The 16,558-nt window shown below is 53.0% G+C and overlaps 1 protein-coding gene across 1 annotated transcript in view; it reads left to right on the top strand.

The window, feature by feature from the left end:
* Xrra1 (X-ray radiation resistance associated 1) overlaps positions 1-16,203 on the top strand; it is a 71,705-nt gene extending 55,502 nt beyond the window's left edge. Inside the window, exons 11-19 of the mRNA XM_028877515.2 lie at positions 1,160-1,200; positions 4,783-4,908; positions 9,118-9,211; positions 9,900-10,015; positions 12,332-12,673; positions 14,300-14,498; positions 15,117-15,232; positions 15,372-15,477; positions 15,757-16,203. Of these exons, the coding sequence (XP_028733348.1) occupies positions 1,160-1,200; positions 4,783-4,908; positions 9,118-9,211; positions 9,900-10,015; positions 12,332-12,673; positions 14,300-14,498; positions 15,117-15,232; positions 15,372-15,477; positions 15,757-16,016 (1,400 nt within the window). The 3' untranslated portion in view covers positions 16,017-16,203. The remainder of the gene's footprint in view (positions 1-1,159; positions 1,201-4,782; positions 4,909-9,117; positions 9,212-9,899; positions 10,016-12,331; positions 12,674-14,299; positions 14,499-15,116; positions 15,233-15,371; positions 15,478-15,756) is intronic.
* The last annotated feature ends 355 nt before the right edge of the window (positions 16,204-16,558 follow it).

Below are 16,558 nucleotides of genomic sequence, written 5' to 3'. Positions count from 1 at the left end.
GAGGGATTTGGCATCCATGTCCAGGAGGTGATTGGTGTAATGTCTTCCTCTGTGGTGGTGTTCCTGTGAGGACTGTCAGTCAAGGCTGTGTTTGCCTCACGAGTTCAGGGGTGTTCAGTGTTCACTGCTCTTCTGTTTCCTGGGAAAGTTCTTAAGTGTTGGAAGACAATGTTATGAAGCCACCAGAGCCTGGAGTTTGCTTTGTGTGAAGAGGTTGGAATCGGGAAAGTTAGAATCTTGGAGGAGGGGCCTCTTAGTCTTTAGACCTAAGACTTAGACCCAAGAAAGATCTGCTGCTGAATTTCCTGTATCTGTGAGCTCAGCTGGCCTTGCAGAGCTCAGACAGATCTTTGAAGAGAGGACCCGCCAAATGGGTCAGAATTGGGCTGCTTTATGCATGTGGAAAATGTGCCATTTGGATTCACATGCTAACCAAAGTAAAGCTTCCATTTTGCCATCCCCAGGAATCACAGCAGCTAGGGAAGCAAGGGAGCCCCCCCCCCTTGTTGTCCAAGTCCTCACAGCAGCCACCTCCTTGTCATTCTCTGACAGACTGGCTGTTCGCTGGCTAACCCTTCCCCAGTCCCTGCTAGACTGCCCCAAGGGACTGTTCCTTGCGAGTGTTGTTCCCCTACTCCTATGTTTACTTTCATGTGACCTTTCTCATCCATCCTGCCACGGAATTGAGGGAGGGGCCCAGGCACCAGGTGAAGGAGAGTGCTGTCAGATGAACTCATTCTGCAGCCTCTTCCCTATCTCAGCTGTTCTCGGCTCCTCGATGGGATGTCTGTTCTCTACCTCTCTCTTATGAGGTAGCTGGTTAGCTTTCCGCTCCATGCAGGCTTCCCGGCACCAGGGCTAGAAAGAGCTTGCATGTTGCAAAGTTAGGCTGGAGGTCCGTGTGACTGACACACTGTGAGTGAGCAGAAGGACAGCATGAGCTGGGGTGGGAAACGACGGGAGACATGGGGAGGGGACCAGCCACTCGGGCCTCCGCAGCCTGGCTAAGGAGTTGGTTTTGGTCCAATCGGATCCTTTTCGGCATTAGCCCTGGAAGCTGTCTGGGGGGCACCGGAGTACACGGAAGGGAAGATGCCCAGACCGGACCTCCAAGGTCAGGTGATCTCACCGCCTTTCCTCCGTCTCTTTGTCGTTTCAGAGGTCGTGTTCTCATCTTACCCTGGATTTTCAACCTCAGAGGTAGGCAGAACTGCTACTTCATGTTTGTGTTTGTTTGTTTGTTGTCCTTCTAGGGATCGAACCCACGGCCTTACACTGACAGGGCGAGGGCTGTCCCTGAGCTACACTTGCAGCCTCACCTGGATTCTTTCTCACCTGATACAGTGAAAAGTCTTATCAATAGTTGTACTTTGATGACAAAGAATGACAAGGGCATTAAATAGTGACAAGTTAACAGAGCCACAAGAGAAGATTCTGTAGGTCACACCAAGTAAACACGTCTTTGCTGAGCACCTACTACAGATCAGCCCTGTGCTGCTGACGTTGGGGAGGTGCTGGGGGAACTGACCAGGCCCTGACCTCACTGCTCCCAGACTCGCTCCCAGGCCTTCAGATACTGTTTAGTAGAGTGCAGTGACAGCCACTGCCCTAAGTGATAACTGGGACTGCCAGGATGGGGCTCACAAGAGCCTCCTCACAGAGGCCTCAGAAAGTAGATTTCCGGTGAGTTACAGTGCTGCCCAGACCTGAGCCTCGCCGTCAAAGGTGTACCGTTCGATTTTGTCAACACAGAAGGCTGGTTTTTGACTCAGGACAGAGCTCACTAACCAAGCTCATGGAGACTGACACATGTAGACTAAATATTGATGCATCCAATTGCAACAAGCTGTGCATGTCTACACCCAGTCAACCCATGTCCTTGAGAGATAAGTCGTCTCCTCACAGATATGACTGTGGAGAAATTGGACTGGTTAACTACATCTGCGCAACAAAACCACTGACTGACTTCAGTTCAGCCGATCACGTCCTAAAATTCTTGGAGCTAGCAAAGCGGTTCTGCAGGCTGTGCAGGCCAGCTGGGAACTGAGCTTCCAAGGGGAGGGCATGCCCTGGCTCTCCACACCATCTTTACACCCTGGTCATAACAACAGGGCAGTTTCAGGTCTCAAGAGAGCAAGCAAGCGTGGAGGAGTATGAAACTCAATTGTGTCACATTGGCCACATTCGATTGTCAAAGCGTGTTAGAGGGACAGGGTGACATTAGAGCACACTAACCAGCCCAGAGTTTAAGGTCAAGTTTAGGGAGAGAATTCCTAAGAAAACTGCCCTCACTTTAGGTGCCAGTCAGGAAGGAGGAAGAAGACAGTAAGCTATCCACACTGTGACCACCTAGCTACAAATCTGGGAGTCCCCACAACCCCCCTGAGGGTCAATAATTTTCTAGAACTCAGAGAACCTGAGAAAGGGCCATTCGCAAACAACTGCAGTAGCAATAGAAAGGACAAAAAACGAGGCCAGCAAAGTGAGAAGGCTGCTCATAAGGGGAGACCGGAAGGCTCCATCTGTACAACTTCTGCACCCTCCCAACACCTCAAAGTTCTTACCGACCAGGAAGCTCTTCTGAGCCTCGGGGCACAGCTTTGTAGAGGGTCTTCTTAGATGCATGTTTGAACTCAGAGCCCTCCCCTCCAACCCGGCCTGACCAGCGCCCCCCCTTCCTCATCCCATTAGTAGAATGGAAGTGTGGTTCAAGGAACCCTGGCTAACAAACAAACCATCACTTAGGAAATTCTCAGGGTTTTAGAAGCTCAATGCCAGGAGTCTGGGGCAGGAACCAGATCAATGCTTCACCACAAGGCAGCCGATCTACTTTTAGGAGTGTAGAAACGGCAGCTGCTCATTTGAGTGGGCAGTGTCAAGGGTCACACTGCAATAGGACATTCCCACTGGATGGCAGGGCCTGTGGCCGGGGATGTGCCTTGGAAATCAATGACAGTTGGCAGGATGGTCAGTGCTCTCAGCTCAGTACCTGGAAACCTAGAAGGTGAAATGGTGGTAGAGATGTTCATGGGTCTCTCTCTCTGTAAACGTCAGATTCATGTCCCTCTAGGAGACGGCCAGTCATGCCCTCAGCTCAGTGTCCTCTGAGCCTGGTTCTCTGGGTTTTCCTGGTCTGTGCTCTACTCTGACTTGCCCTTTTCTGCTTACCCAGTCTTGCCCCAGTTCTGACGCTGGAGGGTCCTAACAGGCCAGTCTCCTGCCACCTCCTTCCTCAAAAGTTCAGGGAGACAAGTGGTGGTCAAGAAGGAAATAATTTATTATGCAGTGTACCCACACTGAGAAGAAGCGGGGGACCAGGGGCTAACCCCTGTCCTTGGGCTACTGAGAAGAGCCCAGGCTATGCAGGGGAAGGACAAAAGACAGTGTGGTGGGGCCGTAAGTATACACAGTCGATCAGTCTTGGTCCATCTCTGAGTGGCTCATGGCTTCAGGTCTGGTTCTGGAGGTTCTGTGGTCTCTCAAAAAATTATTGCTTGGTGGTGTGGGTTGGCTCAGTCATGAGATGACCATTCCCAACTCAAGGGGCAGCCTCCACTACCTTATGGGGTAATTGCTTCTCCCTCTGTTCCCATGGTGGAGTAATCTGCCTGCAGTCTGTGTCTAGAATCTTGAAGATGTCTTAATTATTCTTAGTGTCTTGTGCCTTGAAGGACGATGGGAGGGGTCAGGTAAGTTTAGAGCTGATCTTCTGTGGCCGGTTTCTAGATGGATACCCCTTAAATGTGTATGTGTGGAGTTGAGCAGGGATGTGACCCCAAGCTGAGAGTTGCACAGGAGAGAGCCGTTGTCCCCTAAGGGGCCAGAGGCAGCCCTTCAATCCTGTCACAGGGCTGAAAAGTAGAGAAGACTGCTGTGTGCTGTCACTCTGCCCCCGGCTCCATCAGATTGCAGAGTGACCTGGACCAGAGGAGCCGTGGAGGTTTCCCAAAGTATCACTCATCTGTGTTTACCTCACGCTGGCCTGTCTCATGTGTGTGACTTCACAAAATATTTGGCCCAAAGTAGATGCTGCACACATGTTCATCTGTCGAAGAAGGGGCAGTAGAGCGATTGTATCAAGATCATACAGCAGTTAGTGGCACTTGGGACATCTGGCTCATTTTAGCCCAATGTCTACCCTCCTCATGCCCTTTGACTCCATGTAAGTGTTTGACATGGTTAATCCGTCAGTCTCAGGTGTGTGCTTGGTCCTACATTGGCCCTGAGCACTCCAGGCTGGAGGGGAGCCATCCCATCATCAGGCTGAGCCTAGCTCAGGTTGGTCAGGACTTAGCCCTTGTTCACCCTGAATGAGAACTGGGGGCTGAGGGCCTGGGTGCTGGGAGCCCCGTTCAGTCCCCTTCCGCCCTACCTCTTCTGGCCAAGGCGATTGGTCGCCTCTATCAGTGCAAACCCTTCCTCTACCTTCGGGGGAAATCTCAGCTGAGTTGCACAGAACGGGTGGCCAGGGCCAAGGCGCCTCGGGGCTGGGGCTGGAGAAAGGGCAGGAGCCTCTGGGGTCTGCAGCACTCCTGTAGTCTGTGGCCCCCGAGAACCTGAAATTGGAACTTGGGATACTGGAGAATTAGCTCATGTGACCTCAAAGAACATGGAGTCAGAATTCTGGCCTTTGTGACCCCAGATGTCTCTTTGGCCAGACACTCTTACAGAGGTCTTTTCTCCACACCAACAGAAAGAGCATTTGGCTGCTGCCAGCCTCAAAGCCTTTTCTTTTTTTAATCATTGTGACACTTTGACTCTGACTTTTTTTTTCCTTCTAAGACAGCCAAGATATGTTCCCTTCCTCCCATATTTGAGATTCTTCCCGTGAAGTCACTGAAAGCGAGGAACCAGACACTGGCCCCACCTTTCCCAGAGCTCAGATACCTTAGCCTGGCCTACAACAAGGTAACTAACCGCCTTTGCTCTCTCCTTGGGGCACAGATGGAAGGCAGGGGCACGAGAATCAAGATCAGCTGCCTGGTGAGTTTGAGGTTAGCCTGAGCAAGAGACACTGTAAAAGAGAAAGCCATGGTCTTTCAGAGCTTGTCTGTCAAGGGGATGGCACTGGACAGGCGGTCACAATGTAAGCATGTTTGCTGCTGAGGGACGACACAGCACTGTGAGGTAGTGTGTGCTGCCGGGTCTGACCTAACGTTTGGCCGAGGAAAAGTGGTATCCAAGCCTAGATCTGAATCATTGGGTTTCATCAGGTGAAGGGGGCCCAACAGGTTGAAAAGTCCACGTGTGGACTTCAGCTGTTTGCCCTCTATCTAGAATCCAGACCTTGTTTGATTTTCTATAGACCCTCGGGGGTTTATTTTTTGGTGCTGGATGACAAACCCAAGTTCTCATGCACAGTAAGCATGTGCTCACCTACAGAGCTACTCCCCAGCCCAGCCCAGCCCTAAAGGATTTTTAATTTTTCCTGTGATTTCATCTCTGGGCATCAGTTGGCTAATTTCCAAATCTTCTAGGTGTCTTAGCTTTGTTGATTTCTAATTCATTCTCTCGCCAGGTAAACATGATTTGTAAGATTTCTTTCTTTCTAAAGTCTACTTAAGCTGGTTTTGAGGTTCCCTCTAAAACTGATTGTCCTGTGCGCACTGCCAGCAACAGATACCTGCAGCTGTGGAGATAGTGTTGATGAATGTCTGTCGAGATAAGGCACTGGTGGCATCCCTGCCATTCTGTTCTCTTGCTTTAGCAGTACCGAGAGCAGTGTTTTCAAATATCTACTCAGGGATCTGGGGTCGACTCGGTGAGTAAGCTGCTTGCTACACAAGCGTGAGGCCCTGAGTTCAAACCCCGGCACTCACATCAAAGCCAGCTGTGGCAGCACACATCTATGGCCCAGGTGCTGGAAAGCAGCCGCCGCAGGTGGATCCTAGGGCCCTGCTGGCCACCCAGGAAGATACCAGATGCCAACATCAGGCCTCCACACACACATGCACAGGCAAGTGCACCCACACACGAAGAGAGAAATCCACTCCTGGCCATAGTTTTGTCTTTTCTACCTTTAGTTCTGTCGTTTTGAAACTTTAGCAGGGGCAGCTGCATTTAGCACACGTCTACCTACCATGCGGTCCAATTGTGAATCACCTCCCTCTGCTTCTGATCATACTCCTTGTATTGCAGTCTTCTTTGTCTGATTCTAACATGGCTGTGGCACCTTCAAATGCTTCCTCTTCACATGGTCTGTCTCTACCCTTGCACGGCAGCCTGTCATCTGTACTCAAGCGCATCCCTTTCAGATCACAGAGATTTGATCTCTGCTGGGCTGTGAGGGTGGTTCTCTGCTGTTCCCATCTGCAGCTCCCATTAGCATTTCTGCCTCCCAGGAGACTGCTGTTGCTTGTTCCTTGGCGCTTGCCAGACCAAGGTAGGAACCCAAGGTGGGCTACAACCTCAGTCTTGGGCAGCACCGTGGCCCTGCATCTCCGAGACGGGCGTTCTCATGGTCCTACTGTGCAGATTTCTACTGTGCAGGACCTCAGGAGTAGCAAGTGCTCCCTCTCCCAGATGCCTTGCTTGGGACTGGCTGTTCCTTCTGGGCAGCAGGGGACCACTGCCTCTCCTGCAAGGGCAGCTCTTCTCCAGGCACACGGTATGCCGAACGGTGCCGTGCCTCGATGAGGCTTTCTGTGGTCCTCTCTCATACCCACACACCATCACCACACCCTCAGGAGCCTCACTGCCATGCTCTGAGCCACAGCTGGACTTCAGCCATTCGTTACAACCTTTAGTTGATTAGTCCTTACAGCAGATGTAGCCCCAGCACGGACCACAGGTGAGCCGGTGTCTCACTCACCCTGGAGATGCCCTGCTTTCCAGAGAACTCCCCAGGACATCCCTGAGACCGGAGTTCTCTGCCAGCTTGCCTGACTTCTTCTTTTTGGGGTAGCACTCCCTCATCTTGTGTCCTCATCATGACTGTCATTTTCCTGTGTGACAGTTAACCCCAGCGCTGTGGTGGTTAGCTCTTGTCAGGTCCTGGCACAGACCGTCAGGCTCCACTTGTTTAAGTGCTAGGCTTTGTTCTGCTTACTCGTGTATCCTTAGAATCCAGAACAACTTGATGCACAGTGGGCTCCCAGTAAGTCTTCATGAGTGCTGCTCACAGCTCACCGCAGACACAGATGCATGTGTTGAAGCGAGTGAGTGGTTTACCAGAGGTACAAGTCTGCCTCCAACAGAACTTCTCTCCCTAAGATGTTCACTTAGAAGTATTGTGTCAAAAGCAAAACAGTCACTTTAACTCAAACTTTAACCAGTACTTATTTAGCTCATAGATTTGATTGTTACATTGTCTTTAACCCAGTGAGGTTGCGCAGAAATCAGAGGTTATCACTGAAAGAGGTGTCTCTCTGATGTCATGTGACTCACCCTATAGGGAGCAGCTAGCCTGGGGCCAGATTCTGCTTGCCAATCAGCCAGAACCCTGAGTCCATGCCTTTCAGCTAGGGCTTGGCGTCACAGAACATATAATACACATACATCCTAGGTGCCACTCAGCTCCCTTTGGATTTTAACTATACACAGGATCTTCTATCTTGTCTGAATTAATTAACTTCTGCTCCCCATCTGAAGTGCTTGTCTCTCATTGCCTTGTTTACCCAGAGGCTTGAGCCATCCTGGGCCACCATTACATATACCACAGGCAACTCTGGAGACTGAGCCTCTTTCTCTGGATGCTAGCACATAGGTCCACAAGCTTTTTGTAACGTGTTTTCAGCATGCTGGGCATGCGTTCTACCACTGAGCTACATCCCCAAGCCCGGCATTTTTTTTTTTTAATAAAGGGCCAGATGATATATCAGTCTATTGTAGCTACTTAATTCTGCAAAGGCACTGTGACCACAAAGGAGAAAGATTGTGATCTATTAAAATATGAGTGAGCAGACAGCTTGGTCAGCCTCTGGACGGAGTGGCTTTTGTATTTCCAGGTACATTCAACAAGGATAGCGTTTCATAGCGTGTTAAGATTATACAAAATCAAATTTCAGAGTCCATAAATAGAATTTTACTGGAAAAGAAACGCTCTAGCTATTGGCTTGTGACTTGTCCAGGACTAAGTCAGGAGCAGAGAGTCTGTCCTGACACTTGGCGCCTGGCTCTTCACAGGAAGCTTTTAGTGGCCTGTGGTCTAGAGAATCAGCATTGGCTAGCTGAATGAACAACCATGAGAGATGCCATTTGTTCCAGGGCAGTCCAGTGAGGATCCAGGAGCCAAACTGAAGAGTCTGTCGTGCCCCCCCACCCACCTGGGGCCTCCTGTGTCCCTGCATCGAACCCCACTCCAGGCTCCTCTGATTCCACCCCACTGCTGTCCTCACGTTCTAGCCACTCTGCTCAACAATGCTTGTGTAACTTTTGTCATGCAGTCTGCTAAGTGCACAGGGGCACTGTAGCCTCTGGCCCCAGCCAGCCATGAGGTGTCCCTTGCCGTGGCTCAGCTTCATCCCACTGATAAGTGGGCCCCTGGCCTCTGGTGCTCTTCACTCAGTCCATCGGTGCTTAGGGCTGATGGCAAGGAATACCAGGAGTACTGCCGATGGAATGCTGGAGTGTGCAGGTTTGCCATGAGGAAGACCGTTATGTCCAAAGCCAGGGCTGGGTCTACCCTCAAGGCTCTTCGAGACAAAGGCTTTTTGACTGTTTGGCCACCAGTACCCTTGGCGCTCTCATATCCAGTGTGGATAAGAGAGAGATTTTGAAGATGCAGCAAGGAGGCTGGGGGGTGGGGGTGGAGAGATGGCTCAGCTGTAAAGAGCACCATGTGGCCGCTCACAACCAACTCTAACTCCAGTTCCAGGGAGATCCAACACCCTCTTCTGGCCTCTGAGGTCACTGCACACATGTAGTGTACAGACATACATGCAGGCAAAACACCCATACACATAAAATAATAAAAAATATTTTCAAACAATGAAGCAGTGGTGGCAGAATCTTTAGACAGGAGGGCAAAGTGTCTGGGCCCAGGCAGGTGATGGTGCAGGGATAAGGCATTGCCTGCTGTCCATCACTCCCACATCTGTTCTGTAGCCGCCCTTGCTAGCCAGCCCCTCCCACCTGGTTGGGGAGCACCAACTAACGTGTCCCCTGCACTTGTTCCAGATTGCAAAGGAGGATGCTGTCCTGCCAGCGGCTCTCTTCCCCTCCCTCTGTGAGCTTGTCTTCCACAACAACCCTCTGGTGGCACACACACGAGGTGGGTGGCCACAGATCTGTCCCCGGCCCAGTGCTCAGGGTTAGCCCTAGGACCCTCGCTCTCACCTTAGACGCTAGGCTAAACTTGCTGGGGAGGAGTGGGGTGAGAAGGGGAGGCTCAGCTACCCTGGAGAATGGAGCCCCTGCTTTGCACCTGCTGCCCCAACAGCAGCCATGGCAAACAGGCATCGTTAACCTCAACAACTCTGGTGGAAACCAAAGTTCACAGTGGTTATGATCTGCTCAAGGCCACTCAGGGGGAAAAAAACCTGGGAATTTGGAATTCTCTAGCCCTTACTTGAGCTCTATAAGCTGCACCCTGGTTGCAGAGCAGGGCTGTGTGGCGGGCACAGCTGCAGGGCAGTCTCTGCCGGCATTGTGAATGCAGTTCTGTTGTGGAGCCCACCATCTTCTGGCCCAGACCTCACAGCTGGAGGTGTGTTAGAGTCCAGGGCCTGTTGTCACACCAGTCGGGGGCTAAGCCTTGCTGCACTTCGTCACCGTCACCGTCGCCTCTGTGTGCCACTTTCCTTGCTCATAGAATAGGAATAATATGGCGCCGACTTCCTGTGGCTGAAAAGAGCAGTCCAATCACACTAACACATACGAAGTAACAGAACAGTGCAATCACACAGCAAGCCCCAGGGGATACTAGCTAATCGTCATCTTCTTTCCCTTCACAACACCAGGGATCCCACCGCTGCTAAAGAGCTTCCTCCAGGAGCGCCTGGGCATCCGCTTAGTTCGAAGGAAACTGGTAAAATCTAAACACCATATTTTGATGCCTCGGAAGGAATCACGAAAGGTAAGCCTTCCAACAGGGCCCTAGCCCTGGGGAGGTGGAACCTATTTTCACATACACACTAGGTTGGGCATGAGAAGATGCCTTCCCAACCAACCTGGACGCTCTCTCTCCATTGACTCGTGTGCCTTCTTCCTTGTTAGATACAGCTAGAAGCAGGGTAGTAAGACGGAAGGCCCCAACAAGAGGAGGGATAGCCTTGGAGGTCACTAAGTCAGTGACCCCCTAATTTAGAGAAACTAGGGCCAGAGAAGTGGGGGAGAAATCGGCCTTCAGGTTAGACCCATCACTGACCATAGCTGTCTGAACTTGGCAAGAGTTTTGATCTTGGAGCTGCTGCTTTCTCAGCTCTGGAGCCTCCCAGGGCTGCTGAAAGGGCTGGGTGAAGGGAGGCATGAAGCCACACCGGAGAGCCCAAGCCCTTAGCCACACATGCTCCTGGTGAAAGTTACAGCTCTGGGGTGTCAGAACTGGATACACAGCCCCTGCCACAAGCAGGCTGAATTCTCTCACTCCCAGCGGGTTCTTAGCCTCACCTCTGGGGACCATGAATTAGTAATTACCATCCTCTTGATCTGAAGCAATTTCAAACAATCTGCGAAAAGCTCCCGTCTCCTAATGCGGACATTGCTGGTCCCCCAGGGAAGACACATCTGTCCCTCACCATCTGCTCTGTGGCTGCTTCTGTCTGACCAAGCTCTTAAGCTCTCAAAGGAGGAGAGCAGAGTTTAAAGCCAGAAATAGAAATTCCTAGGGTTTCTGTGGCCTGCTCTGAGATCTACCACCTCCCTGCGCACCCGCCATCTGGCAGGGGAGGATGTTCATGAGCTAGATGCTGGGTACAGGCCTCTGTCTCCTAAGTGGTCCATGGCCGGTCCTCCACGGAGCACTCACACCTCTGCCCTCATTCTTCTCCCAAGAAAACAGGCTCGGCTCACCAAATACAAGTCAGTGTTGGGTTCAGGGTGCCCCTCACGCCTCCTCCTGTTCAAGGGTCTGAGTAATTGAGGTCTTAATAAACATAGTACCAGCTGGTGAGAAACAGAGCACTAGGGTGCATCTAGGCACACACACCACCTGACCCCAGAACATGGCGTGGGCCTAAAGCCGGCTGGGATAGCAGTCTGCCTGCAGTGTGCTGAGAGGTGGAGCTACCCACGCAGGTCAGTCCTGGGACTTTTCCTCCTCAACTCCCTGAACAAAGGCTACAGGCCCTGTTCAGGCATGGACAGGACATCGGGCCACCAGTGAGGCAGGGGTGAAGACTGTCAGTTCACCTGCGGGAAGGGACTAGGAAAGTAGGGTATGCTTGAGGAAGTCTTTCTCCAGTGGCTCTCCATCTCCCACCCACAGGCAGATGGAGGGAGACGCTGCCCCTGCCATGGTGGCAAGGGCCCCTGGTGGGTCAAAGCTGCCTTTCCCCTGTGACATGGGCTCCGGATCCATGCCCTTCAGGCTGCCATTCAAAACATGGACTCCTCACTTATCAAAAAGAAAAAAATTCTTAAAATGAAACTTACTTTAGAAAGGAGTGATCCACCCGGGCGGTGGTGGCGCACGCCTTTAATCCCAGTACTCGGGAGGCAGAGGCAGGTGGATCTCTGTGAATTTGAGGCCAGCCTGGGCTACAAAGTGAGTTCCAGGAAAGGTGCAAAGCTACACAGAGAAACCCTGTCTCGAAAAACAAAAAAACAAACAAAAGAAAGAAAGAAAGAAAGAAGGAAGGAAGGAAGGAAGGAAGGAAGGAAGGAAGGAAGGAAGGAAGGAAGGAAGGAAAGAAAGAGAAAGAAAGAAGGAGTGGTCCTTCCCACTCCTCAGATGGTGGATCCAGGTTCAGGCTGGGCAGGGGCGTCTGCCCTGTTCACAGGGAAGCAGCTTCCAGGGATCCAGCTGTGTCTCAGAGCGCATGCTCCCAAGTGCGGTCCAGGGTCTTTCTACTCTAGTCAGTCTGTAAACCTTGACAAGAGGGCACACCAGCCCCGCCTCCTCGCTCCCTCACCACCACCACCCCGCCCCACGGGAGACAGTGCAGGAAAGATGGTGAGGGCCCTGCCAGTTAGGTAGCGCCACAGCTCCTGAGAAACTTGGCTCAGGAAAACTTGGCAGGACCACCACCATCCCCTTTAGGAATCCCTGAGGAAGGTGAGAGCCACCGTAGTGGATAGAGGGAAGCTGTCCTCTGTGCAGGGCACATGTGACAGCCTGCCTGCCTGCCTGCCCAGACTGCACACGGCCCTCTATGCAACCATCTGAGGCTGGTGGGGCCCAGGACCCCTCCTAGCTATGGATCCCCTCTAACCCAGCCTTTCTCTTCTGCAGGTGAAAACTCACGTCCCCAAGGTGTCAAGGCATTCTCTGGTCCCCCACCACATGAGCTTGACCCCGGACAAGCCTCCCTCAGGTCTCATGCTGGAGCCAGAGCCAGGAGCGGAAGCGCTGCCCTCTCCCGAAAACACCTCTCACGAGGCGCTGCTGGCCACAGAGGCCTCAGAAGGCACTCCCCTGACTCACCGGACCTTTGTGCCGATGCCCCCCATCTGCTCCGACTCCACTGTGCACAGTGAGCCGGGGTCCCACCCGAGCCGTGCGGCTGCCCTCTTGAGCCCAGAGCACCCATCAGATGAAGATGCCAAGAGTACGGAGTCCATCTTCCTGACCCAGGTACCTGTCCCCAGGGGCCTCCACCCCTGGCTGCAGTGTCCACAGGTCCCTGCTCTGAGCTCCTGGCACTGCCGTGGACTGCCCAGGACGGGCAGGGAAACCTGAAGGCCGTGCAGCTCTCAGGGACCCCTGATCGGGACGACCCAGGATCTAGCAGTCCAGCAGCACAGCCAGCATCTCGGATCTCCCTGGGATGTGGTGCTGGCCAGTTTGCAGAGGGCTGTCACTGCTGCCTTTGCTAAGAGTTATCTCACTTCTCAGGCTGCCCTGGGTCCTGGCAACCAAGATGGCGTAGCTACAGGTTCCACCTCAGGGGTGCTTATGGTCTAATGGGAACACTGACAGGAATGGAACTGGCCGTCTGTGCTGAGACTGGGGGAGCCCAGGGGCCAGCCCTGAGGAGGGATGCCTCTGTCCAAACCAGGATGAGCTGTGCTTCTCAGGCCATGGGGACCTTAGCAAGGTGGAGATACTGGCAGAGAGAACAAGAAGTGTGGTGCAGGAGGAGCAATTCAAACAGGTTTAGGAACCATGAATATCCAGTATCAATGCAGTGGGGTGTAGAGCAGGGGTTCTCAACCTGTGGGTCATGACCCCTTTGGAGTTGAGCAACCCTTTCGCAGAGGTCACCTAAGACCATCAGAAAACACAGATATTTACATTATAATTCATACAGTAGCAAAATCAGTTACAAAGTAGCTACAAAAATCATTTTATGCTTGGGGGTCACCACAACACAAGGAACCGTATTAAAGGGTTGCAGCATTAGGAAAGTTGAGAACCACTGGTGTAGAGAAAGGAAATACAGATTGAACATTCCCAATATGAATGAATCAAATCCTAAATGCTCTGAATTCTGAAAATTTTTAAGTGCCAACATGTTCACAAGAGGAAAATTTCATATCATGAAATTTTGTTTCACGCATAAAATCACTTGATATATGAAATTACCTTAGGGCTATGTATATAAGATATACATAAAACATAAACAAATTTTACATGTAGATATGGGTCCCATGCCAAGCATCTTATCTTGTCATGTAAATATTCTAAAACATAAACATTCTTCCCCCAGGCATTTCATATAAGGGCTGTTCAACCTCCATAAGGCTAGAAGAGTTGGCAGGGTCCCCCAGAACATCCCAGCATGGGATAGGGCTTCCTGTATTGTATAAAAACCATTTGGGTAGGCCAAAGTGTACCTGGTTTACCTCAAAGCAAGAATAAAGAATACAAGACAAGCATCCTCAGCGTGGCATGTGACGGTCCTTCACCTGCGTTACATCACTCTTGGAGTGTGCCATGCTGTTTCTCGGCTGCCCCAGCTGCCAGCCTTTGTCACGGCCTGCAGTCCAGCCCTCTATCCGCTCTGTCTGGGAACAGCTCTCCCGGTTCTCCAAGACTGGGCCCAGACTGAGGAACCACTTCCTATGGAGTTTTCTGGCTGCCTTGGGAACTCCTCTGAGGTTGCGCAGGTTGGCCATGCCTTCCTTCTCCTATTGGCACACATCACCTAGCGTCAGCCTCCCCCACGCCTCAGCTCTCCCTGTATCAGGGCCCAACACTGCAGGCTGTGCAGAGCCCATGCTGGGATCCACCAGGGAACGTGTTTTCTTCCCGGCACAGGTGAATGAGCTGCCACCCTCCACCGTCCACAAGGAAAAGTTAGAGGCAAAGGAGAGTGACCAAAAGAGGCCATTAACTGCACCCAGAGAGGCCAAGAGGACGCGGAGGAAGCACCCGTCTGCCTCTGTGCACAACAAGTACTATGGTTATGAGGAACTGCTCACAGCCAAGCCTGACCCAGCCTTCGTGGAGCCCAAGGGTATGTCAGGGCCAGGGGCGTCCCCTCAGCCCAGAGCGGGCCAGGCCAGGCCAAGGGCGGTGCTGCCCTCCATCGGGATGTCTGTCAGGGGGTTTCTTAGGGCACGGCTACGCTTCACTGAACCTTCAATGCTTTGGGGTCATGGTTTTTTCAAAGACCGGCTACATTAGCCCAGTTGTCCACCGTGGGAAATTGCTCACAGAGAAGGGTTAATGACCAAACAAAGCCAGGTTCCTGAGCTCTGTCAGCCTCTGTTGAGGCCCAGTAGACCATCCCACCCCCCATCACCACCTGGTTTGGGGGAGCAGAGGCAGTGCCCTCTCGGCTATGATTCTATTTACTCTGATGTGCCAACAGTGTCTGTGCCTCCAAAAGAGCCTGGAGCCGGCCTCCCGGGAGTCACCCTGTCACGTGACCCCTGAGTTCAAGGAATCACTGTGAGGCCGTCTTCCCACATCAGGCTCTGAGCTCAGGCGGACATTTCACTCAATGAATGGTGAAGCATTGGGGGGAGCCGATGAGGGAGCTCTGGGAATGACTTTCTTGGGCTCTGCAGTCCTTTTCCCAGCACTAAGTGGGGTCAGGGATTACACCTGTTGCTGCTGCCTTCTCTGCCAGGCATCCAGAAGAATGCACAGGCCCTGCATCGCATGCTGAAGCAGCCGCTCATCTGTCGTTCCTCCAAGCCCAGGCTGGACACTTTCCAGAAACCCTACGTCCCCAAGGAGAAGCGGGTAAGCACCTCAGCCACTGACTGCTCCTGAGTTCTGAGGTCTCTGCAGGACCTTGGGACCCTGAGGCCTGGTTCCCAGCACTCCCTACTGCCTGTCGCAATGAGTGCATGAAGTGACAGACCTCTCTACCTTGTGCCAGGCTGGGAGGATACCAATCCCACCCCCACGGAAGACCCGAGCGCAGCTGCTGGATGACATCCTCATTCGCATGCGGGACCCTCGGAACGTCACTGAAGCTCCACTGGGTATGGTGCCACTGTCCTACCAGGGCAGGCGTCAGCGGGGAGCCCAGAAAGCAGGGAGCGCTGGGGAAGTGGGGGTTTCCGAGCCATCTACCGTGTGGGTGTGTGCCGGGTGGGCAGGCAGGCAAGCGGCTCCCCTGTCACCAGGCACCTTCAGAGTTTGAACTGAGGTATGACTTCCCACTGTCGGGGCTGGACTGCTCCCACCCACCAATATGCTTTGTGCAGCTCTGGGCCTGGGGAACCGGGCGAGCCTGGCGCTGTCCCGTCTCGTCCCTGCAGGCGCCGTGCTGCAGCGGCGTGCCCAGCAGCGCCTGGTGAACCAGAAGCAATACCGGGAAGCCAAGAAGCTGCTCAAGGAGTTCCGTGCGCGCTACAGGCAGCTGGTGCGCAGCTCGCTGCGGACTGTGTTCACGGCCAGCCCGCCGCCCAGGCCGCCCACCCGCCGCGCGCTGAGCGCGGGCCAGCCCAAGTTGGGCCGCTTCCTGGAGTTCATGGACGAGTTCTGCCAGGACACCACGGCCAGCGACTCGAAAGAGTAGAGCTAGGCACCGCCCTCCCCAGGGGCTATGTGCCCTGGACCGTGCCCAGCCCTGAACAGAGGGGGCTTGGGCTCCATCTCGCTTCGTGGTCAGCATGTGGAGCTCGGCAGGACCTCGCCTCCGAGCCCGGCCAGGCTGCACCTGGTGGCTGGCCCAGCAGCAATAAAGACTGGTGCATAGAGCAATACTGTGGGTGCCAAGCATTCTTCTTGGAAGCCAGGCCAGGGCCACAGTGGTGGTGTCACTGAGGAAAAAAAAATCTCCACTGAGTCCTGCATCCCAAGAGGGCTATGAGAAACCCACCCGAGTCGCTCATGACAGCTGAGACAGAGGAGTAGCATAGAAAACTCAGAAGTGCGCTGCAGCCAGCAAGAGGCAGGGTAGCAAAGCAGAGGGCCAGAGGCTAGGTAGACAGATTTCCTGGAAGGAACGTTTTCCACTGTGAGGGTGACAGAAGATGGAATGGTCCCTTTTGAGATATGGCTGGTAGATGAGGGGAGGGGCTAGTTTCCCAGGGATCTATAATCCAGGACACAGGCTGA

This window comes from Peromyscus leucopus, chromosome 1 (genome assembly GCF_004664715.2).
Source record: "Peromyscus leucopus breed LL Stock chromosome 1, UCI_PerLeu_2.1, whole genome shotgun sequence".
NCBI lineage: Eukaryota > Metazoa > Chordata > Mammalia > Rodentia > Cricetidae > Peromyscus > Peromyscus leucopus.
The sequence above is the reverse complement of the archived record's forward strand: the minus strand, read 5'-3'. Positions and strand labels throughout refer to the sequence as shown.